At 39.5% G+C, this 22479-nt stretch overlaps 1 protein-coding gene across 3 annotated transcripts in view; it reads left to right on the forward strand.

Moving 5' to 3' along the window:
* Positions 1 to 22479, forward strand: part of pikfyve (phosphoinositide kinase, FYVE finger containing) — a 116580-nt gene that overhangs the window by 73856 nt on the left and 20245 nt on the right. For 2 of the 3 annotated variants that reach the window (XM_067987889.1, XM_067987892.1), the window contains 14 exons: positions 1383 to 1554; positions 1734 to 1912; positions 2895 to 3008; positions 3104 to 3212; positions 3336 to 3490; positions 3909 to 3999; positions 4755 to 4815; positions 6223 to 6378; positions 11847 to 11967; positions 12631 to 12726; positions 12817 to 12900; positions 15209 to 15300; positions 15493 to 15657; positions 18110 to 18169. In XM_067987889.1, the coding sequence (XP_067843990.1) occupies positions 1383 to 1554; positions 1734 to 1912; positions 2895 to 3008; positions 3104 to 3212; positions 3336 to 3490; positions 3909 to 3999; positions 4755 to 4815; positions 6223 to 6378; positions 11847 to 11967; positions 12631 to 12726; positions 12817 to 12900; positions 15209 to 15300; positions 15493 to 15657; positions 18110 to 18169 (1655 nt within the window). The remainder of the gene's footprint in view (positions 1 to 1382; positions 1555 to 1733; positions 1913 to 2894; positions 3009 to 3103; positions 3213 to 3335; positions 3491 to 3908; positions 4000 to 4754; positions 4816 to 6222; positions 6379 to 11846; positions 11968 to 12630; positions 12727 to 12816; positions 12901 to 15208; positions 15301 to 15492; positions 15658 to 18109; positions 18170 to 22479) is intronic. The other variant, XM_067987891.1, reaches the window with a different exon arrangement.

A 22479-nucleotide genomic window follows, 5' to 3' on the forward strand; every position in this document is an offset into this window, starting at 1 on the left:
TATCTGGAGTCAAGTGGAAAGAATCTTAGCCCCAGTGACAGGCCCACCCCTCCAGGTCCCATTAATGAGCAAGACTTGTTTGTTCACCACTTTCATCACTCCCCACAGATGATCAAATAAGCTATGAAACAAGGCATATTCCCTGTGCTGCTGTGACCATCAAAATGTTAACCAGAAAGCAATTGGTCAAGGTTGACTAATATAGGTTGTACGAATGTACTCACTTTGGAGTTTTACTTAATGATACCTTACTTGGGTCCTACTTAAAGCTAATAAATGACCAACATCATTCCAGTGTTAGTCACTTACAATCTGTTGTTGAGTTGCCACCTAAGTAGCTGTTGATTCAAAATTACTCTCGGGACTAAGAGGATTCTCAAATGCAGCTGAAACCATAATCCAACAAAGATTTAGACATTTTTGCAATTTTTTAATGAGCTCAGTTTGTCCTGCCATAGATACCCTCAAGTGTATAGTCCTATAAATGACTACTGTGTGTTAATGGACACTTCTGCCCATGGCCTCTATTCACTGCTCAGCTTATACCTCATGAATTAAGGGATTCCTGGGTTTAATACCTTAATTATATTTTTAGACTGTAGTCTGTTAACTGTTGCTGAATTATAGTATAATTGGTTTGTTTTAAGATGTTTTTGTCTGTGTGCAAAATTTAAAAATTGGGGTTTTTGATGAAAATGGACAGCGTCGTTGGGCCTCATTTTCCTATTCTTAAAAATTCTTATGCATCTATATTTGCAGATACCAGTTCTGATTTAAGAGATAACCAGTGATTTTGCTGAGGTTCTTTTGTGACTTATGTTAGTTGTTACAGCATTTAAATTGTCTTTTTGCGCAGGACTTCTTCAGATGCACAAAATATCTCTTGCAAAGAAGCATTTTTGCCAGTTATAAAGCAATGTTTTCAACACAGTTGGAATTTGTTGTATCTAATTAGTCAGGATGACTAGATTGGCTTGTTTCTTTATAACAGAAATTATTAAACTTTACATCATGAACTAAGTTATTAATAGAAAAAGGAATTTGCGGAATAGGTAAGGGGTTTACTGGTAATTTCCTCACAGGTTTGCATACATATTTTGTTGGTGCACTACTTCATACTTCAGTCCTTGCCAATATATAATATGGTGCTTAATTTTGCAGAACAGATACAATTGAACCTTTGTGGCATACTTGAAATATTTATTATGGGCAAAGCCACTGATATGCAGTTTTTGTGACAATATGGACAGAATCATGGACTGGGATCCCCAAAACACTAACAAAAATTCAAAAATACCATATAATAAACGTTACGTGGCACATAACCTTTATGGCTTTAAATATTTAAGTTTTGATACATTTTCGTAATTTTTTCTTTGCAGACCCTCCTATCAATGTCCCAGCATGTTCTGTGAAACACCTATGGTACACCATGTACGTCGTTTTGTGCATGGAAATGGCTGTGTACAGATTGTACTAAAAGAGCTGGATTCTCCTGTTCCTGGCTACCAACACACAATCCTCACCTACTCTTGGTGCAGAATATGTAAACAGGTACTCAAGAATAAACACTTATCTGAAGCAGTGTTTGGGTAGACAGCCATTTTATCTGGTTAAAAACTTTTTACATATAACAGGATTTAAATAGTGTTCTGCCAGAGTTTATATCGTGTGTGTGTGTGTGTAGATTTTTGTTCTTTGCAGTGTATGTAATATATTGTGTATTATTGTAGGTAACTCCAGTGGTTCCACTCTCCAGGGACTCTTGGTCCATGTCCTTTGCCAAATATCTGGAGTTAAGGTTCTATGGCCATCAGTATACCCGTAGAGCAAATGCAGAGCCTTGTGGTCACTCTATGCATCATGATTATCACCAGTATTTCTCCTACAATCAGATGGTTGCTTCTTTCAGGTAACTAGAAGAGACCAATCTATAGTCTATTTAAACCTGCTGTGCTCATACCAGTGTTTTTAAATCAAAATTTTGCTTGATGAAACTTCTTATAACAATCTAATATTCCGGGAAGTGTATAAATTTTCAATGCTGAATAGTTGATTGTTCATAATGGAAGGTAAGAAATGTTCCTATCCATATGGTCCCATATTGTAGTTTGTGAGCATGGCACATTTTAGTAAATTAACTCTCACATTGATACAAAAACACTTGAGCAACAAAAAAAAATCATCAGTACAATTTCCTTCTCTAATCATGCCTGTCCACATGTTTTTTGTTGCCAGATATGCTTTGTCAATCACTTGCCTTACTTGTGAAGCACCAACTCTTATTTAGAGTGTTCAGAAAAGTGATTGCTGACCTGAAGTAGTCTGACTTATTCATTGCCTCCAAAATGACAAACCCCTGGCTGTGTAGTGACCTAACGCTATAGTATTGTGGTCAATGGTGACATCTTAACTAACTTCAATATCCTGTACATAATGGAACATGGCTGCTCATCCTGCACTCTTAAAACTACAGTAAAAGCTCCTTGCGGACAGAACAGAATTGTGCTAAAGCCTGCAGAGTATGATAAAGTCATAAGGAATCCAATTCACTGCTTTGCTCCAGCCAGAAAGACTGACCCTGTATGTAAGGAAATCAGAACCCACCACCGCGCCCCCCCCCCCCCCCCACCAACTTTCAACTACAGTTAACAAGGAGTGACCATTTTACAAAAACATTTCTACCCACCAACTAAAACCATGACTTTTAATGGAAATCACAGCACATTATTCTTATGTTCAGCTTTGTGATTTCATTTTCTTGTTTTTTGATTAGGTGTTACTTTAGTGGCATTTTAAACACATATAATTGCATAATTTCTCAGATACTAATTTTTATAATAGATTTGCTATTGCTGCTGTTGGACAGATATGTTAACCTTTTACTCTATCAGCTTTGGCCCCATTAGGATGCTTGAAATTTGCCTTCCACCACTAGAAATATGCATTAATCATCAAATGCCATCAAAGCAATTGATTATCCAGGATTTGAAGGATTTTTCACAAAAGTAAGTTTGAACCCAATTGGAAAACAATTCCTTCTGCTTGTGTAGGGATAGTTTGATAAAGGTGATTGCTAACAAAAACATCTGCTATTACTTAGGGTATCACACATCTATTTAACAGTAGATGATCGCCTTGTCTCCCTGAAAACTGATACCTTCAACAAAACAAGAGAAGAAAAAATTGAAGATTTGTTTGCACAGAAAGAAGTAACTATCTTTTTCACACTAGTTTGATCATAGCATGTGTAAAATTGTGTTTGAAGCAATGCCAGCTTCCTTATATTTAAACCTAATCCCTTCTGGAAGCTGAAGTATTATTTGTTGATGCAGATGGAAGAGGCAGAGTTTCGAAACTGGTTTGAGAAAACTCAGGCAAAGTTGCTGTCCTCCCTAATCGACAACCCTCAGCAGTTGCTATTTGTGGACGATTGCTTAATTACCAAGAAACAGAACCTGTGCGAGTTATTACAGGCCTGGAATAACAGGTGGGGTTGAGGCTAATTTAATCATTATTCATTTACTTGTATAGTTCATAGTGATGGGTTTTAATAATAGATAATTGTACAAAACATAGCGACCACAGAGTATAGTTGAATTTTAACTTTGCGTTATTGTGCATCAGTATCTACCAGGTAACACTGGACAAAATTGAGAGGAGTGATTACTAAATCAATTATTAATAGTGATAGCCTGTTACTTACAAGGTATATCATATGTAGTCATTTTTGTTTATTGACAAAATTATTTAATTGCCAAATGTCTAATTTAGTTGATGTAATTGCTAAAGAGTTGGTAAGGCTTAATTTGCCAGGTGGGTTCAGTCTGTTTTAGGTAGCGCAGTTGGTACTATTCAATTTTATAGCACAGTACCACAAATTGATTTTAAAAAATGCTTTATTGTAGACTACAGGATCTATTTCAACAAGAAAAGGGACGAAAGCGACCAGCAGTACCACCAAGTCCAGGCAGATTAAGATCAACTGAAGAAACAAAGGTATTCAACTTCTTGACTAATTGAGTTAATACAAATAAGTCAGTGAGCACCTTCTGGAGCGATCATTTGTCCCCCTTTTTCTCAGTTTACAATTTGCATTTAGGATCCACTATGCTTCGGTGTCTAGCTGTCCTGAGCTGACCCTTCTTTCTTTTCTGCCCCAGAAAGGTTGTTACCAGCAAAGCAAAAGTGATCTTTTTGAATCTGAGAGACACAGTCCCCAGCCCTTTTTTCAGATGATTGGAATAGCTGAGGGAATTTGCATTGATTCTTGTAGCAGGCAATTTGAATTTTTTTTTCTGAAGTCATGACTCTACTTGCTTGAGAGGTTATTGAGTCTCAAGTTGTAAACCCTCGTCTTCCTCCCCACAAAATGCAGATTAATTTAGGTACTACTAAGCTCGCTCATGCAACTTGCATATGATTTTAAACTGTTGCTTATCTGCAGCGTGTTGAACACTAGATTGAGTTGGCTATAGAATTCAGCCTGCTCTCCACGTAGATTATTTTTGTGTTTTAGTTTGCGGTCTTGTGTGGGTTTTAAGGTTTCCATCTTTATCCTTTTCATCTTTGATGTATAGAATTTTAATGTTCAGTAAATGTATAGCATGTTCTAAACAAAATGTGATATAAATATGTGGTACCAATTAGCTGACTTATTGAACTGGTTGTTGACCTCACCATTTGTTGATCTTTCAAACTTATTTTTTTGGACTTCCATTTGTTTAATGGTGTGTTTTTATTGTCTTTCACAGAGCAGTGTACTAGATACTTCTCCACGAAATTCTTCCTCAGGATTACAGAATGGAGACAAAGGTTTGATTTGGCCATTTTTAAAAAATCTGATTAGTTTGGAAGATCCCTTATTATGACTGAACTTAAACCAGTCACCACTATCAATATCTGTTCTATTGCCTTAATCATGTCCTTAATTAATAAAGCCACCTCACTGCCCAGTAGATTGCCTGTTACTTGGGGTCTTTATTTGCACAGACTCTATGGTATACCTGATGTTTAGTTGCTATTATTACTCCTTTACAGCAGCTGATTTCAAACTGCAGGAAGCTTACCAGTGTTCTGTGCTGCTAAGCTATATCATTTTAGCTGGTTAAATTGACCAATCTTAGGAGTCTCTTAACCTTGGCTCTGCCAATCTACATCTTTCTTCTTTGGACTTGGGTACGCCAGGGTTATTCCTACAGGGAGAGTTTGTGCGCTCAATATTGGGCAGACAGAAACTTGGATTACTCAGTAGCTTGATTTGGAGACTCTCAAAGATTGTGATTAATTTCAAGACAAACAACTGGCAAAAAAAAACTTGAGAATTAAAACAGCCTAATCCAAAATGAATCCCTTAAGAGGACTGGACGGTATCAAACTTCTAACTGAGCAAAGTAAATCTTCTAAAGAAGATTGAAAGATTTCAAACATAACTTTCCAGTCTGCTGTAATGTGGTGGTGAATGTCTGAAACCTGGATTTGGAAGGTTGAAGTGCAAACTGATTTGTGAATTAAATTACCAGCAAGTTTATGTGTGAAGTAAAATTTTTTTGAAATGTTATATTCTCACCTTCTCCCCCCAGTTTCTTCACTTTTCCTTTTTTTTTTGAGGAAAGAATGGGGGAGCGGGGGGGTGAGAATCTCCCTGATTGATCCACTATCTGTGCAGCCAGTGTCCTGCTCCACCTCTGCTGTGCAACAGCCACGGTCACTCTCCCTCTAAGTTCCCTCCCCGCGGGGAGTCCACTGCCTTCACTTGTCAGAACTCACAATGACGTGCCTGTACTAACTGTTAACTGAGGATTGAGGGCACAAATGTACATTTCATCTCATGGCATAATGCTCTGATGTTGCACCTCTAACCTGCCCAAAAAATTGAGTGACCATTTTTTTTGTCTCTTCAAACTAACATCTTCGATATGATCAGAAATTGAAGTTGTATTGTGTTCACTATAGAATGACTATCTCCGCTCTCTTTATATCAAACATCCCTCTATTACACACAATAGTATATATGTGTTATTGAATAAAACATGCACTCATTTATCAGGTGGAAACAATCTACAATCTTAAATTTAATCTCCTTATTTTGGTGAATTTTTATTTTAAGTGTATTAAAAATTATTTGCAGATGCAATAAAACAGTTTCTGAAATTTAGCACCAGGTTCTGTAGTCTCAAACATTTCAAGCCATGGTAGATGAAAATAAATTTTGTTTTGCAGAGGATCGCTTATTGACCAATATGGCAGCTGCCTCTACAAACAATGCCAATACTCATTTACCCTCCTCTCCAGATGTATGTACAGAGCAACTGTCCACTGGGCCCATCATTCCCACTGTGTCTATTACCAGTGACCAAGATACCAACAATGCTGACGGTAGGTAATTCATAAATGTTTTTTGCACCATCAGTGACTTACTAACGTTGCTGTAAGTTAATGTTTGAGTACACTGAGTATTGGTAACTTTTGTAGTGCAAAGCTAAATGTTTTAGCACGAATGCCTATAAGTACTGGGTTTCATACTCTTTTATAATCATGTAATAACATAAGGCTGTTCCTTATCTTCCTGGTGGACTTGTAAATTCAGGCCACAATAGTTGGCAGTTTGTGAAGTTGATCTTATTCAGCCTGTTCCTGCAGCTCGCTGTGTAACAGTGAGTTGCAGTTTTTTTTTCCCCTAAAAGCAACCTTGGATGTAGCTCTATCTAAAATCCAAATATGCATTGCAGTGTTTTACACAAGCAGACTTGATGTGACCTTGAACTTGTTTTTAAAAAAAATTTGGCCTGATTGGGGTGAGGGATGTTAGTGCTGAGAACATCAAGTGGGTGTAGATTAGATAAATGGACCAGATAAATTGGAAAGCTTCATGTGTTCTTCTCCAACAATGTCCCTTAAGATCATCCACTACTACATTTTAATTTTCCCATGTGAACACTTTCTTTTCGTGCTGTGTGACTGCACTCACCACCAACTGGTATAGCTACTTTTGTTCTATCCTTTTGGGCTGGATTCAAATTGGTGAAAAGTTAATGTGCTAACAAACTGTGCAGATAATTTTTTAAAAGTTAATTAGAACTAGTGATGGACACAAGGCATTCTTGGTTTGGAATTTATCAAGTGGTTTTGATTTATTTTGCTTTCAAAATCAATCTGACAAATGAACACAGCTTACTTGTTTGGATTTTCAATCTGTTTTCCTCTCTATCATTATTCTTATTCCTAATATTTTCTCCCATAATACAAATGCGACACTTGTGGCTATGCCACTCATGAACAAACTGATCCATTACAAATCACATACGTCTTCAATTTTTTGATGAATTACATTATTTTTATGTAGTCAAGAGCTCAGATTCCATGTGCTGAACTACTTATCTGCCTGAAACTTCAAGTTGTGGTAATATGTTGTCCACAAATGGAGAAAGCACAGTTTAATGTACTTTCATTTCATGATCATGATCCTTTAATTTTTTTTTGTAAAAGTATGTATTTTTGTTTTCTGTCCTGTCCCTGATCTTCTGTGGCTACTCGTCTGTTGTAGATAAGAGTTTGGGTGAACAGGCTGCTTCAATCACTTTGAGCTGCTCTTCAGGTGACAGACACAAGGGTTTGAAGACAACTCTCCCATCTGCTTCTCTAGGGTGTTGCCTGTCTTACTTTTAGCACCTCTCCGTAGCAGCCAGCATGATGTAGCAATTCAGCTGTGTGCAAAGGGAAATCTGCTTCCCACAGTTATTCCAAGTATTCTGTTCTTTTTTAAGTAAAACTTACGTTTTTTTAATCTGCGTCTACCTTCACTGTCTCACCAGCCAACCTGAAATTGAGTCCCATTTTGCTTCAAAATCAAGCCTTTAGAGCCAGTTTTTCTATCAATTAAGAGGTAGATCTTGTAAGTTTGAAGTTTTTGAGCTGCCTTTACTGAGTCCAAGGAAACGCATAACCCCCTAATGGGAATCTGGTGGGCAGGTAAGCAGTCACACTGAAATCAGTTATCTCGGTCAAGGTGTCCTGGTGAGTGAGGTGAAAACAGTGGAAGGGTTATTTTCACTTTCAAATAGTTCATGAGGCAAATGAATGCTTTTACATGTTCATTTTGGTAAATGTTAATAGAAGTAAAAGATAGTGTTAGCTTAGCCCAGTAGTAGCATTCCTGCTTCCCAGTCAGATCATTGTGGGTTCTAGCCCCACTCTAGGTACTTGAGCACATAATCTAGGTTGACACTTCAATGCAGTACTGAGGGATTGCTGCATTGTCAGAGGTGTCGTCTTTCAGATGAGCTATTAAACCGAGGCCTGTCCATCTGTTCAGGTGGAGACAAAAGAAACCACTATTCGAAGAAGAGCAGAGGACTTCTAATGTCCTGGTCAACATTTATCACTCAATCAACACCCCCATAACAGATTAACTGGTCATTTATCTTGCTGTTCGTGGGACCTTGCTGTCTGTGGCAGCCATATTTGCATACAGTGACTGCACTTTTAAAGCAATTAATTGGCTGTGAAGCACTTTGGGATATCCTGAGGGGATGGCGCTATATAAACTACAAGTTCTTTCTTTATACTTGATTCTTCCTTCAACCTCCCACCCTCTCAAAAAAGCACTACTGTATGTATAGGTAAATCCCATTGATTGAAGACATACTTTTCTGTCACTGTCTTTTCTGATTGTCAGATCTGAGAAATGTTATTTTGTGATTTGGCATTTTTTTCTTTAGCTGTGTTCACACTTAATAGGCTTGGCTTATTTTCTCCTCCCTGGTGCCCCTTAGCTAAAATAATTTATTGTGCAATTAAATCTTTCATTTTTCTTAATACTCACTAAAAATGGCATGTCTTCAGCACTCAAGCAGAAATGAACTGCTTGAGCACTGTAAATTCTCAAGTTTAAAAACAAACCTGGGCAACACTTTGACTAATGTTGACATCCTATGTGACTGTGACCCTGGTAAACTATCCCTCCTCATCCTTCTCAACCTTCGACACACCACACCATCCTCTTCCAGCGCCACTCCTCTGTCGTCCAGCTAGTCCATTCTTATCTATCCAGTTGCAGCCAGGGAATCACCTGCAATAGCTTCTCTTCCTGTTCCCGCACCGTTAACTTTGGAGTCCCCCAAGGATCTATCCTTGGCCCCCTCCTATTTCTCATCTACATGCTGCCCTTTGGTGACATCATCTGAAAACACGTCAAGTTCCACATGTACATGAACGACACCCAACTCTACCTCACCACTACCTCTCTCGACCCCTCCACTCTCTCTGATTTGTCACACTGCTTGTCTGACATCCAGTACTGGATGAGCAGAAATTTCCTCCAACTAAATATTGGGAAGACTGAAGCCATTGTCTTCGGTCCCCACCACAAACTCCATTCCCTAGCCACCGACTCCATCCCTCTCCCTGGCCACTGTCTGAGGCTGAACCAAACCATTCCCAACTTTGACGACCTATTTGACCCTGAGGTGAGTTTCCGACCACATATCCGCTTCATCACCAAGACCGTCTACTTCCATCTCCTGTTGCTGTCCTGGCCAGCCTCCCATCTTCTACCTTCGATAAACTTGAGCTCATCCAAAACTCTGCTACCCATATCCTAACTTGTACCAAGTCCCGTTCACCCATCATCCCTGTGCTTGCTGACCTACATTATCTCCCAGCCAGGCAAAGCCTTGATTTTAAAATTCTCAGGTTTGTTTTCAAATCTCTCCATGGCCTCGTCCCTTCCTATCTCTGTAACCTCCTCCAACCCTACAATCCCCAAGATCTCTGCGCTCCTCCAATTTGGGCCTCTTGCGTATCCCTGATTTTAATAGCTCTACATTGGCCGCCGTGCCTTCAGCTGTCTAGGCCCTAAGCTCTGGAATTCCCCCTCTAAACCTCTCCACCTCTCCTCCTTTTAAGACACTCATTAAAACCTACCTCTTCCTGTCCTAACATCTTATGTGGCTCGGTGTCAAATTTTGTTTGATACTCCTGTCAAGTGCCTTGGGACATTTTACTACGTTAAAGGCGCTATATAAATGCAAGTTGTTGATGATTCAATATTTTTGATTTTTGACTCCTGTTCACGATTTGCATATTTGCACTGATACTGATGGAATGAACCTATTATTAACTGCCAACCTTATAATATCCTGTTTATATTTTATCTCTGCATGTTGTTTGGGCAACATGATTGTAACTTAGTGTACAACAGGCAGAATATATATTTTCCATTAATGAGCTTAGCAACAATTGTACACAGAATAGCAGTTGGTGGGAATTTGTTACAATTGAGGGATTCAGTTGATAAATTGCAAATGCCCTCAGCCAAACTGTGTTATATATATGATGTGGAGATGCCGGTGATGGACTGGGGTTGACAATTGTAAACAATTTTGCAACACCAAGTTATAGTCCAGCAATTTTATTTTAAATTCACAAGCTTTCGGAGATTTTCTCCTTCCTCAGGTAAATGTTTCAAGAGCTCCTTGAAGCCTACGCATTTATACATATAGAACAATACATGGTGTTTACAGACTGCCCCTGCAACTGCCCGTTGCCAAGGCAATCACCGTGTTCAGACAGAGAGGTGTCACCTGCAGAACCCCCGAATACACATTCAACAAAAAAACAAACAGGGAAAAAAAACAGAGAAAAAAAAACACAGAGAGAGGCAGAAACATCCGGAAGGCAGAGAGAGCCAGCAAATGACCCATTATATTAAAAACAGATAACATTTGTTCGCTGGTGGGGTAACGTGTAGCGTGACATGAACCCAAGATCCCGGTTGAGGCCGTCCTCATGGGTGCGGAACTTGGCTATCAATTTCTGCTCGACGATTTTGCGTTGTCGTGTGTCTCGAAGGCCGCCTTGGAGTACGCTTACCCGAAGGTCGGTGGATGAATGTCCATGACTGCTGAAGTGTTCCCCGACTGGGAGGGAACCCTCCTGTTTGGCGATTGTTGCGCGGTGTCCATTCATCCGTTGTCGCAGCGTCTGCATGGTCTCGCCAATGTACCATGCTCTGGGGCATCCTTTCCTGCAACGTATGAGGTAGACAACGTTGGCCGAGTCACAGGAGTATGAACCATGCACCTGGTGGGTGGTGTCCTCTCGTGTGATGGTGGTATCTGTGTCGATGATCTGGCATGTCTTGCAGAGGTTACCGTGGCAGGGTTGTGTGGCGTCGTGGACGCTGTTCTCTTGAAAGCTAGGTAGTTTGCTGCGAACGATGGTCTTTGATTATCTTTGTACTTCTGAGTGTTCACAGCCTTGGATAAACAAAGCTGTAGAGTCTGAATTGGCTGTGTGACTCTCGTCTAAAGTTGAGGGATGTTGTTGTGTCTCTTGACCAGATAAAGGGCACAATAAAAGTGATAATGAAAGTTCTCCAGTATGTGCTATAATGTAATTACAGAAGCTCCTGATGCAGTAAAACCTCTAAAACCTCTACCTTTGGCACATTGGCAAGTTGCAGAAACCCTATTGATTTTACCAGAACTAAATATTTTGAATAATTAGATTTTTTTTTTGCAGTGTTCTGTCTTGGATAATATGTTATGTTCTTGCGTAAATTTATTTGTCGATTCATTTTGACTTCTTGAACAAGTAGCCTTGAAGCAAAGAATTCATGCTGCATATTTATTTCTCTGCTAAAACAGGTCCTTTCTGGTGCAAATGCACTGAGGGCGGGTTGTGGGGGGCGGGGGGGAAAGATAGCCAAAGGGTACATTTGAAAAGACAGCTAATGCTTTTTATAACTTGCAGTTACAAAATTCAGTATCATTCAATCTCCTCCTGTTCACATATTAAGGGTTTTCAATATAATGAATTTTAACAGATTATGTTAATACTTGCAGATGTATATGATGGACACCTGCTGGGCTCCAGTGACAGTCAAGTGAAAGAAAAATCAACTATGAAGGCCATTTTTGCAAACCTACTTCCTGGTAGCAGCTATAACCCCATTCCTTTCCCATTGTAAGTTATGTTCTCTTGTACACATCTTAAAGTAAGCCAAAATGTTTCTTTTTAATTTTTTTTTTAAAAAGTCACTTTTTATTGTATTTGATGCCATTTTGAATTTCATTCCTAAATTTTGATGAGTCTCTTGTTTACAATTATGGAGATGAAAACTGGAAAAATATACCAGGAATTTTGATTTTTTTTTTCTGCAAAGTAGGCTGTATCATTTTAAGATACTATAATATTTCTGTATATTGCTATACTCCCATTGACTAGAACCTTGGTATAATTTTATGAAAAATCTCCCAAGTAGGTGTAACACAAGGTCATCTAAGTGGGACACACTGATGCAAAGACCAGGCCTAATATCTTTCAATTTATGATAATTCAGTATACACTGTTACATATAGGGAAAAGAACATTAAGAATTAGAATGGATCCAAGGTCTGGAAATGAAACATAACAAGTTACTCATCCACTTAACCTCCAAAATACCAGTTGTACAATATGACACTAGGCCTTTGAACTCTGATATTTTTAAAGCAATGTGCATTTAAGTATTATATCAACTACCCAAAATGGACAATCCTGAGGCTATGATCAGGGTCATGTGTACATATGACATATTAACCAATTTTAGTATGGTAGTGTGACCATTTACTTTTAATTCTTTAATAGTGATCCAGATAAGCACTACCTTATGTGGGAGCATGAACGTGTACCAATTACAGTGTGTGAGAAGGAGCCAAGTTCAATCATTGCATTTGCGCTCAGGTACTGTGTTTAGTTCTTAATCTTTGCTTTTTTCACAGATATAGTAACTTGTGTGAATTCTAGCCTTTAACTCTTTCATATTTTCTGTAGCTGCAAGGAATACAAGAATGTCGTAGAAGATCTCGGACGAGAAGCTGTGAAGAATGGGAGTGACGAAGGAGTACAACAACCAAAGTAATTTTGGGGGGGGGGAGGAAAGAGAATGGCTGTGGAGACAAATTTCTGATGTTATTTACTGAATGTTACTGTTCTGTTGTGGATCAGACCCAATGGTAACTGGATTCTTCAACTACTTTCAGATGTAGTTCCTTAAATGGGACTTTGCTAATGTGATCCATCAGCTTGGATCATAGCAGCACTTTGTGTTTAGATCTTGTTTCTGTGTTGTGGATTGCCGTCCAATTTGCATTGCGTTGCTCATTTTCAAGCTCTTTCTGTTTTCTGTGGTGTTAGTCCTGTGACTATTTTTTGATATTTCATTGTTTCTGTGGTAATGCCTTTCTTCCATAATCTGACAGAAACTCTGTTTTTATCCCGTTACCCAGAAATGGGAAAGTTATAGGGGGAAAAAAATTGGATAAGGGCCGTTCTTGGGCCTGGGAAAAGTGATCCACTATTACCCCCTGTGACCCCTGCGCAGGCAGGAGACGAGTTTTGGCCGGCCTGATACTAACCCGCAATCGGCATTCCGTTCCAGACCTTGCACGTGGACTGAATGCAATTTGCACTTTCCACCAGCAGGGGGAGCCCGATCTCTTAAAGGGAGGATGTTTCTTAGAAATCTCTTAAAGGTAGTTGGTACCTGTTATTTGCTGAAAATAACAGTCTACTGTCTGCACGGAGCCTGAACGGAGATCAGACATCGCACACATAAAATACAGATGCAAGTCCCATCCCTATGTTTACACACTGATGAGTTATGTTAAAACATTGAATAAAGGTTGCACACTACTGAATCCCACATCCTCCAATCTGCACGCCAGACCTCACCGATCTACCGATCTGAGTTGGTACCAGGCCTGCGAGAGTGCACCATGGTTCTCTGCTGATGCACTACAGGCCTTGGTGCAAGAGGTGGACAGAAGGATGGACATCCTATATCCGCAGGGAGGCAGGAGGCCCTCCAGACATATACCCAAAAGGCAGTGGGAGGCAATAGGGGATGAAGTCAGTGCCAGGCGCACAGCATCATGAACATGGATGCAGTGCAGCAAGAAGTTCAGTGCTTTGACGAGTGAGGTCAACTGTCAAGTGGCGTCTCCCACCAACCGCACCACTGGCCGCATCCACTGCTCCATGCACCACACCCCTCATCACCCACATACTAACAAACTCTTTCCATCAGTACTCAACTCTTCCAACTAGATGCTTCCTCTCACCCTTACACATTACCACTGTTTCAAGCCGCCTACCCACGACTCACAGGCCACACACACTGGCAGCTATTCAACCATGATGGGCACATCACCCAGACACACGTCCCGCTTTCTTGTAGGAGAAGGTGGCACATATCAGGAGGCAGCAAGTGGCAGTGACATTTAGCCCCTCGAACCTGTTCTGCCAGTCAGTGACCTCATGGTGGACCTGTGACCTAACTCTATATACCTGACTTAGCCCCATATCCCTTAATGCCCTTGATTCACAGAAATCTATCTACCTCAGATTTAACATTCATAAGTGAGCTAGCATCAACTGCCGTCTGCAGAAGAGCATTCCAAATGTCTCCCACCCTTTGCATGTAGAAGCGCATCCTAACTTCACTCATGCACGTCTTAGCTCTAAATGTTAGGTTATGTACCTGAGTCGTAGTATTCAAGTCTAGGAGACCTCCAAAAATGGTTACAAATGTCTCGGCAGCCAGAAGCAATAATTCAGCCACTAGCCTGTAAATCCTGCATGGTCCCTTTAAATAGCGCTGGTGTGTGGGGGTCCTCCAGGCACTCGAAGACACATTCTGATGGCTGGGGTTAAGACTGTGTGTTGAGTTGAGCGTTACAGTCCCAAAATGATATCTGTCACTTTAAATCAGTGTTGCACACTGATTGTATCCATTTTCTCCCTACTCGACATGATTCCAGCATTCGTTAACTGCACCTGCTCTAACTCTATACCAACATGGCATCCGGCGCACATTACGCTGGATACATGCGTGCGCATCCAAGACGCCATCTTGGATGTCAGAGAGGCAGTGTAGTGCTGAAACAATGGGTGCTACATGGCCCAATTTAGCGCCCATAGTCTTTGCCATTAACCAGCTAAGCAAAACTTCTGAAATGTGCCAGTACCGATAGTTTTCTGGAAAATACTGAGATAGGTTTCTGTGGTTTTCAATGGAACAAATGTTAAATCTGACCTTTTTATTCATGAATAGAGATCCAGATGTAGCTATTTTATGCATTTAACTTATCCTTTATATATTTTTAAAAGTCTTTACATGGAATATTCCACTTATGTGGCTGTCTTTCATCTCTTCCTGTTTCAGTAATGTAGACAGACCGAAGTCCAACAGCCCTGCAAGGCACTTAGAAAGCACCAGCAGTCAAGGGAATCGCAGCACCGACTCAGAACAGCCATGTAAGTTTATTTTGAAAGGCTTGTTTAGATGCAATACCTGCTTTGGAGTGCTTTGCAGCATAAACAGTTCAGCAGCACCACAGCTTTCTTTTTTCTTTGCTATCGCTGGCTTGCTTCTTTTAGTTCTTAGTAAAAGCTGATAGGAATTAATTTAGAAATTATATAAAAAAAAATGTTCTTGCTCTTTTCTAGCAAGAAAGACATCTGGAGTTTTGTCATTTTTCCGAGGTTCAGGGGGTAGAAGCCCTGATCTGTCCATACAGAGAAAAGAGACTTTACGAGGTGCAGATAGTGCTTATTACCAGGTCACACAATCAGGGAAAGAAGGGGCAGAGAATCATGCTGCAGAGTTGCAAGGTACAGTTAAACGCTGGTTGCTGACACACTAAACGTTTTAGAATGACAATATGTGTGCCTTTCGGACTTCTACGCTGCTGATGATACTTGTTTTCCTTACTCCATTGCAAAATTATTTTTTTTAAACCCATTGCTGGAAGCAACTCTATATTTTTCCACAGCAAAACTGCTGTTGTCCAACTGTGTATCACTAGAGCCACTTAGCTGCAAACGTTGAGTGCTGTGAATGAGGCAGTTGCTTTAACGATTTTGCAGAAGGCTTTGTTCTCTTCAGCTCTGCAATTACATATTTATTGCAGAATGTTATTTGGTCCCTTATAAGTGTGAAAAGCACTGTTCTGGTCCATCTGTTACAAGTAAATAGCATTCATTGGTATGTTTAATAACCTATATTTTTAGCAACCCAAAAACGTTATTTTAAAAAAAAATCTGTGTGTGTTGTTCTCTCTTGGGTTTGATTGCCAGAATGCTTGAGCTGAGATTCTTTCAGCTGTTAATCTGGCCCCGTGTGTTAAATCTTTTAATAAAATGTTGCATTTGTTTGTCCCTTTGCTTAGAATTTAAAACCTTTTTTAAAGATAAGCAAGTCTGCTTGACCCTCTGAAATCGGCACAGAACAGACTTGTCTCCATTGAAGTATCTCTCTTTTTAAAAAAAAATATGCTGACTGACTCATCAAAGTGCCAGTAAATTGGTCCTTAGTAGCAGGTGGTTTGTTCCTGCAGTTCTCTGCACATTAACTTCTTGATCTAAGCCATGCCAACAGGTGGGTGCAACCATATAGGTAAGGGCCTAGACCCAAAATGAGGAGACATGGGGAACTGTGCACACCATAGAATTTATTGCAATATTTTATATGCAATAATGATGTATGTCTCATACATTTTCATTAGTTTCTGGAGAAAATTTACTGGTGATGCTTTAGATACCAGTCTAAGGGATGTAGCATTTACACTGTTGCAGCCTGTGAACTTTTGAAATCTAACAATACCAGTGCAAAGCGTGGATATAATGAGATTATAGATTGAAACACTGCTTTCCTTTTTTTTGGCTTGAAAACCCTTGGGGAGATCAGACTCCCTCTGGTGTCCAAAGACAACGTTGGTATCAGTGCAATGCAAAAGCATTAAGCTCATTTCCAAAGGATTGAATTTTATGACTGATGTCATATCACTGAGCAGTTAAAATTTTCATGTTTACTGTATATGTTTTTCTGCAGCTATTTGATAACTGATAAGACCTTATTAACATTGTCAATCAGACTGATGCATGTATGTGTACATAAAATTAATATTTTTATATATAATTGAAAACTTATTATAATAGCACATTTGAGATTAGAAGCATTTTCATAAGGTTCTAAGTTGCAAACTCCTTTGTAGCACTTGGTATATAGTATAGCCATGCAAAGTGGCTTCTTCCACATCATAAGGGAACAGAGCAGTTTTACCATTTGTCAGAAAGACTGGGGCATCCAAAAAGGCTTAAAGATACAACTTTTTTTCAACAAAGATAGGAAATTCTGTTTCAATGGCATTTAATGTACAGTGTTTAAGTCTGACAAGTATGGCAGTCAGAAAATCAGTGGAGCACTGATTAGATCAACTTTATTTTCAGAATAAGTTGATAACAGTGCAAGGTTTTTTCAGTTTGGTCTTCATGGGTCCTATTGTATTGAATATGATTTTCTTATTGAATACAATCTACAGTATGTTAGATGAAAACAATAGGCTTGATGTTGGCCAGCTAATGATTGTGAATAGGCTTGATGTTGGCCAGCTAATGATTGTGAATTTAGATTTGTAGCAAAGTGTGTGTCTACATTTGAATTTGTGATAATTGTAACTATATAATTACACACTCTAAAGTTTACACACCAGTTTACTGATGCTGTTCTCCTAAATCAGGTTACATACATAACCATTGGCAATTTTCTTTTGTTTTATGAAAGTGACTGGAACTAAACCAGTAACTAAGTAGAATGGAGATGCCTACGTTTTGTTTTTTTTTAAACAGGAAACCTTTCTTGATCTGGCATTTCAAAACAAATGTATAAATGTGGTGTTAAGATCTCTGCTATATCATTAACGGTGCTAAATCATTGATGTTAACTGGAATGTATTTATGTCAGAAGATTTGTCAGCCTACCGAACAGACAATTAACTTTTTTCAGCCTTCGACTTTCCCTAAATATACCTTCAAACGCGAATTATATGTAGGCAATATAGTTTGCAATAACATTTACCCAAATTGCAGATTTGCAATGTAAATGCAGATGAGACTGAAGGGTGATGTCATCTGTAACTTAGTGCTTTTCTGATCATCAACTTCTCACAAAATGTAACTTTTAACATTGTTCATTCAGGCAAAGCTAAGTCATATAGACTAAAGAGATTTAAAATTGTTTAGCCAGTATTCCCACATTAAGTGTTTCAGTGTTGTTTTATTTTAGATGATGGTGATGGTGGAGACAAACAAAAGAAACAGCTTGGAAACCCACATGTGGAGCTACGTAAGTATTGTTGACAATCTTTTGAATTTACTGGAGCATCTCTCTTCATTTCACAATGTGTCAAATGTTCTCAGCTTACTTCTAATAGCTAAGTGTATAAATGCACCATATGATTTGACATAAGACCATAATAAGAGACCATACGAGATAGGAGGAGGAGTAGGCCATTCGGCCCCTCGAGCCTGCTCTGCCATTTAATGAGATCATGACTGATCTGATTTTTACCTCACTGCACTTTCCTGCCCTTTCCCCATATCCTTTGACTCCCTTGCTGATCAAAAATTTGTCTAACTCAGCCTTGAATATATTCAATGACTCAGCCTCCACAGCTTTTTGGGGTAAAGAATTCCAAAGATTCACGACCCTCTGGGAGACGAAATTCCTCCTCATTTCCATCTTAAACGGGCGACCCCTTATTCTGAGACTATGCCCCTTAGATTCCCCCATGAGGGGTAACATCCTCTCAGCATCTACCCTATCGAGTCCCCTCAGAACCTTGTATGTTTCAATAAGATCTCCTCTCATTCTTCTAAACTCCAATGAGTATAGACCCAACCTGTCCAATCTTTCCTCATAAGACAACCCTTCCATACCCGGAATCAACCTAGTGAACCCTCTCTGAACTGCCTCCAATGCAAGTATGTCCTTCCTTAAATAAGGGCACCAGAACTGTACGCAGTACTCCCAGGTGTGGTCTCACCAGCACCCTGTACAATTGTAGCATGACTTCCCTGCTTTTATGCTCCATTCCCCCTAGAAATAAAGGCCAATATTCCGTCTGCCTTCCGGATTACCTGCTGCACCTGTATGTTGACCTTTTGTGTTTCATGTACGAGGACACCCAGATCCCTCTGTACCGCAGCATTTTGTAGTATTTCTCTATTCAAATAATATTTTGCTTTTTTATTTTCCCTCCCACATTTTCCCACATTATATTCCATCTGCCAAATTTTTGCCCATTCGCTTAACCTGTCAATATCCCGTTGCAGATACCTTGTGTCCTCATCGCAACTTGCTTTTCCACCTATCTTTGTCTCATCAGCAAATTTGGCCACAAGACACTCTGTTCCTTCATCCAAGTTATTGATGTATATTGTAAATAGTTGAGACCCCAGCACTGATCCCTACGGCACCCCACTAGTTACAGATTGCCATTTTGAAAATGACCCTTTTATCCCGACTCTTTGTTTTGTGTTAGTTAGCCAATCCTCTCTCCATGCCTGTATGTTACCCCCGACACCATGAGCTCTTATCTTGTGCAGTAATCTTTTATGTGGCACCTTATCGAATGCCTTTTGGAAATCCAAATATACTGCATCCATTAGTTCCCCTTCATCCACTCTGCCTGTTATTTCCTCAAAGAATTCTAATAAATTTGTCAGACATGATTTCCCCTTCATACAATCGAGGAGAGTCAATATGAGTCTCCAAATGTCCTGCTACTACTTCCTTAATAATGGATTCTAGCATTTCCCAATGACAGATGTTAGACTAATTGGTCTATAGTTAGCTACTTTCTGTCTCACCTCCCTTCTTGAATAGGGGTGTTACGTTTGTGGTTTTCCAATCCGCTGGGACCTTTCCAGAATCTAGTGAATTCTGGAAGATTACAACCAATGCATCCACTATCTCTGTAGCCATTTCCTTTTAAGATGCTTGGATGCAAGCCATCAGGTCCAGGGGACTTGTCAGCCACTAGACCCATTAGTTTACCTAGTACTTTTTCTCTAGTGATAGTGATTGTTTTTAGTTCCTCCCTCCCCTTTGCACCTTGATTTTCTACTGTTATTAGTGTCTTCTACTGTGAAGACAGATACAAAATATCTGTTCAGTTTCTCTGCCATTTCCTTGTTTTCCATTATTATTTCCCCAGTCTCATCCTCTAAGGGATCAATGTTTACTTTAGCTACCCTCTTGCTTTTTATATACTTGTAGAAACTTTTACTGTCAGTTTTTGTATTTCTTGCTAGTTTACTCACATAATTTATTTTCTCCCTCATTATTATTCTTTTAGTCATCCTTTGCTGGTTTTTAAAGTATTCCCAATCTTCGGGCTTACCAGTAATCTTTGCCATGTTGTTTGCTTTTTCTTTTAACCTGATCCATCCTTGACTTCCTTAGTTAGCCATGGTTGGTTCACCCTTTTTGTGGAGTCTTTCCTCCTCACAGGGGTATATTTTTGTTGCAAGTCATAAAATATCTTTTTAAATGTTTGCCACCGCTTATCCACCATCATACCATCTAATCTGTTTACCCAGTCCACTTTAGCCAATTCCGCCCTCATTCCTTTAATAATTGCCCTTATTTAAGTTTAATACAGTAGTTTCAGACCAAAGATCCTCGCTCTCAAACTGGATGTGAAATTCTATCATGTTACGATCACTACTTCCCAAGGGATCCTTTACTTTGAGATCATTCATTAATCCTGTTTCGTTTCCCATTACCAGATCCAAAATGGCCTGTTCCCTGGTTGGTTCCCCGACATTAATCTAAGAAACAGTCCCTAATACACTCTATGAACTCTTCCTCAGGGCTAATTTTGCCAATTTGATTTGTCCAATCTACCTTTTTTACAAGCCCCCCTTATTTCCTGATTAATATTTTGCCCTACAGTGTAGCTACTGTTTGGTGGGTGTAGTATATAGCCCCCCCTGTGATTTCTTTCCTTTGCTATTTCTTATCTCCACCCAAATTGAGCAATACAGACCAAATAGGTCCCAGGTTCAATTCCTGGTTTATGTTGAATTAGCTGACTTCAACTGGGACCACTGGAAATGCTACAGTTGACTTCAATGTCCCCAAGCGAGAGCGAAAAATAATAAAATGAAGTTCCCAGTTCCGATCGCTTTCCAGCAATTTCTCAAAGTGTACATGTCTGAATACCTGGCTAGAACGGTCAGGCTTGAATATTGACCTCCACAACTGAATCATTTGTTGACACTCCTAATACAGACTCTCACATATTGCAACGTAATCTAATCAGGCAAAAATAGACTTTGCACAACTGTCTGTTTCGATAAAGGAGGTAGTATTTTACACTGGCTTGTAAATGTGGTGCAACGTGTGTATTTGAAGTTCCCACTAAGTTGCAATTTAGAGTAATTTACTTAAATATTCCTACCTCACCATCTACTTGATGAGCTGCAACTTTATGGAAGAGAGAAAAAATACAAACATTTTGCTGTTGGATAATTTAGATAAAATGGTGAGAGGGAAAAGAGGGACCGTTTTACATTTTTGGAAAGATGCCTTAACATTTGAGGCTACCTTTTAAGACTAATGACCTGACGAGCAATTTAATGAGGAAAAATCTTGACTTGCCATTTTTGTTTATAATATCCAACCCATCCGCAGTGCTCATCAGGGAACTAATTGTACTTCAGCTTCTCTCTACGCACCTTTAGTACCAGTTAATTTAAACACACAAGTCTTCCTTTACATTACCCTCCAGTACCTGGGCTTGGGTGTCAGCCTTGGCTCAGTGGTAGCACTCTCGCCTCTGAGTCAGAAGGTTGTGGGTTCAAGTCCCACTCTAAAGACTTGAACATATAATCTAGGCTGATATTTCAGTGTAGTACTGAGGAAGTGCTTCATTGTTAGAGGTGCAGTCTTTCAGATGAGATGTTAAACCCTCAAAACTGTCTGCCCCCCTCAAAGACAGAAATACTTGCATTTATATAGGGCCTTTCACAACCTCAGGACGTTCTAAAGCGCTTTACAGCCAATGAAGAACTTTTTGACGTGTCGTCACTGCTCAGGTGGACATAACAGATCCCATGACATTATTTTGAAGAAGAGCAGGGGACTTCTGCGTGGTGTCCAGGCCAATATTTATCCCTCAACCAGCATCACTAAACAGATCAGTGGTCATTATCTCATTGCTGTTCATTGGACCTTGCTGTGTACAAATTGGCTGCCATGTTCCCTACATCACAATAGTGACTACACTTCAAAAGTACTTAATTGGCTGTAAAACGCTTTAGGATGTCCTGAGGTGGTGAAAGGTGCTATGTAAATGCAAGTTCTTTCTTTGTACGAAAATGAGTTTGCAATCACTTGTTTATACACAACCTCCATACCTTCTTCCAGTCAAAAGGCTTTGTTTAGGGGGTTGAAGTTGGTCAATATTCTATGAAGTCACACATATAAGGTGCTGGAACATATTCCCTAGAGCATACCCCATCAATTCTAATAGAACTGAGAAGTGCATATATAGTAAACAGTTTCCAGGTATTCCACTACTGGGGAGAAAAAAATACTATCATTAACTTTCTGCCACATGCTAGGAGGACATATGCCATGATCATTTT

The sequence above is a fragment of the Heptranchias perlo genome, chromosome 7, assembly GCF_035084215.1.
Source record: "Heptranchias perlo isolate sHepPer1 chromosome 7, sHepPer1.hap1, whole genome shotgun sequence".
NCBI lineage: Eukaryota > Metazoa > Chordata > Chondrichthyes > Hexanchiformes > Hexanchidae > Heptranchias > Heptranchias perlo.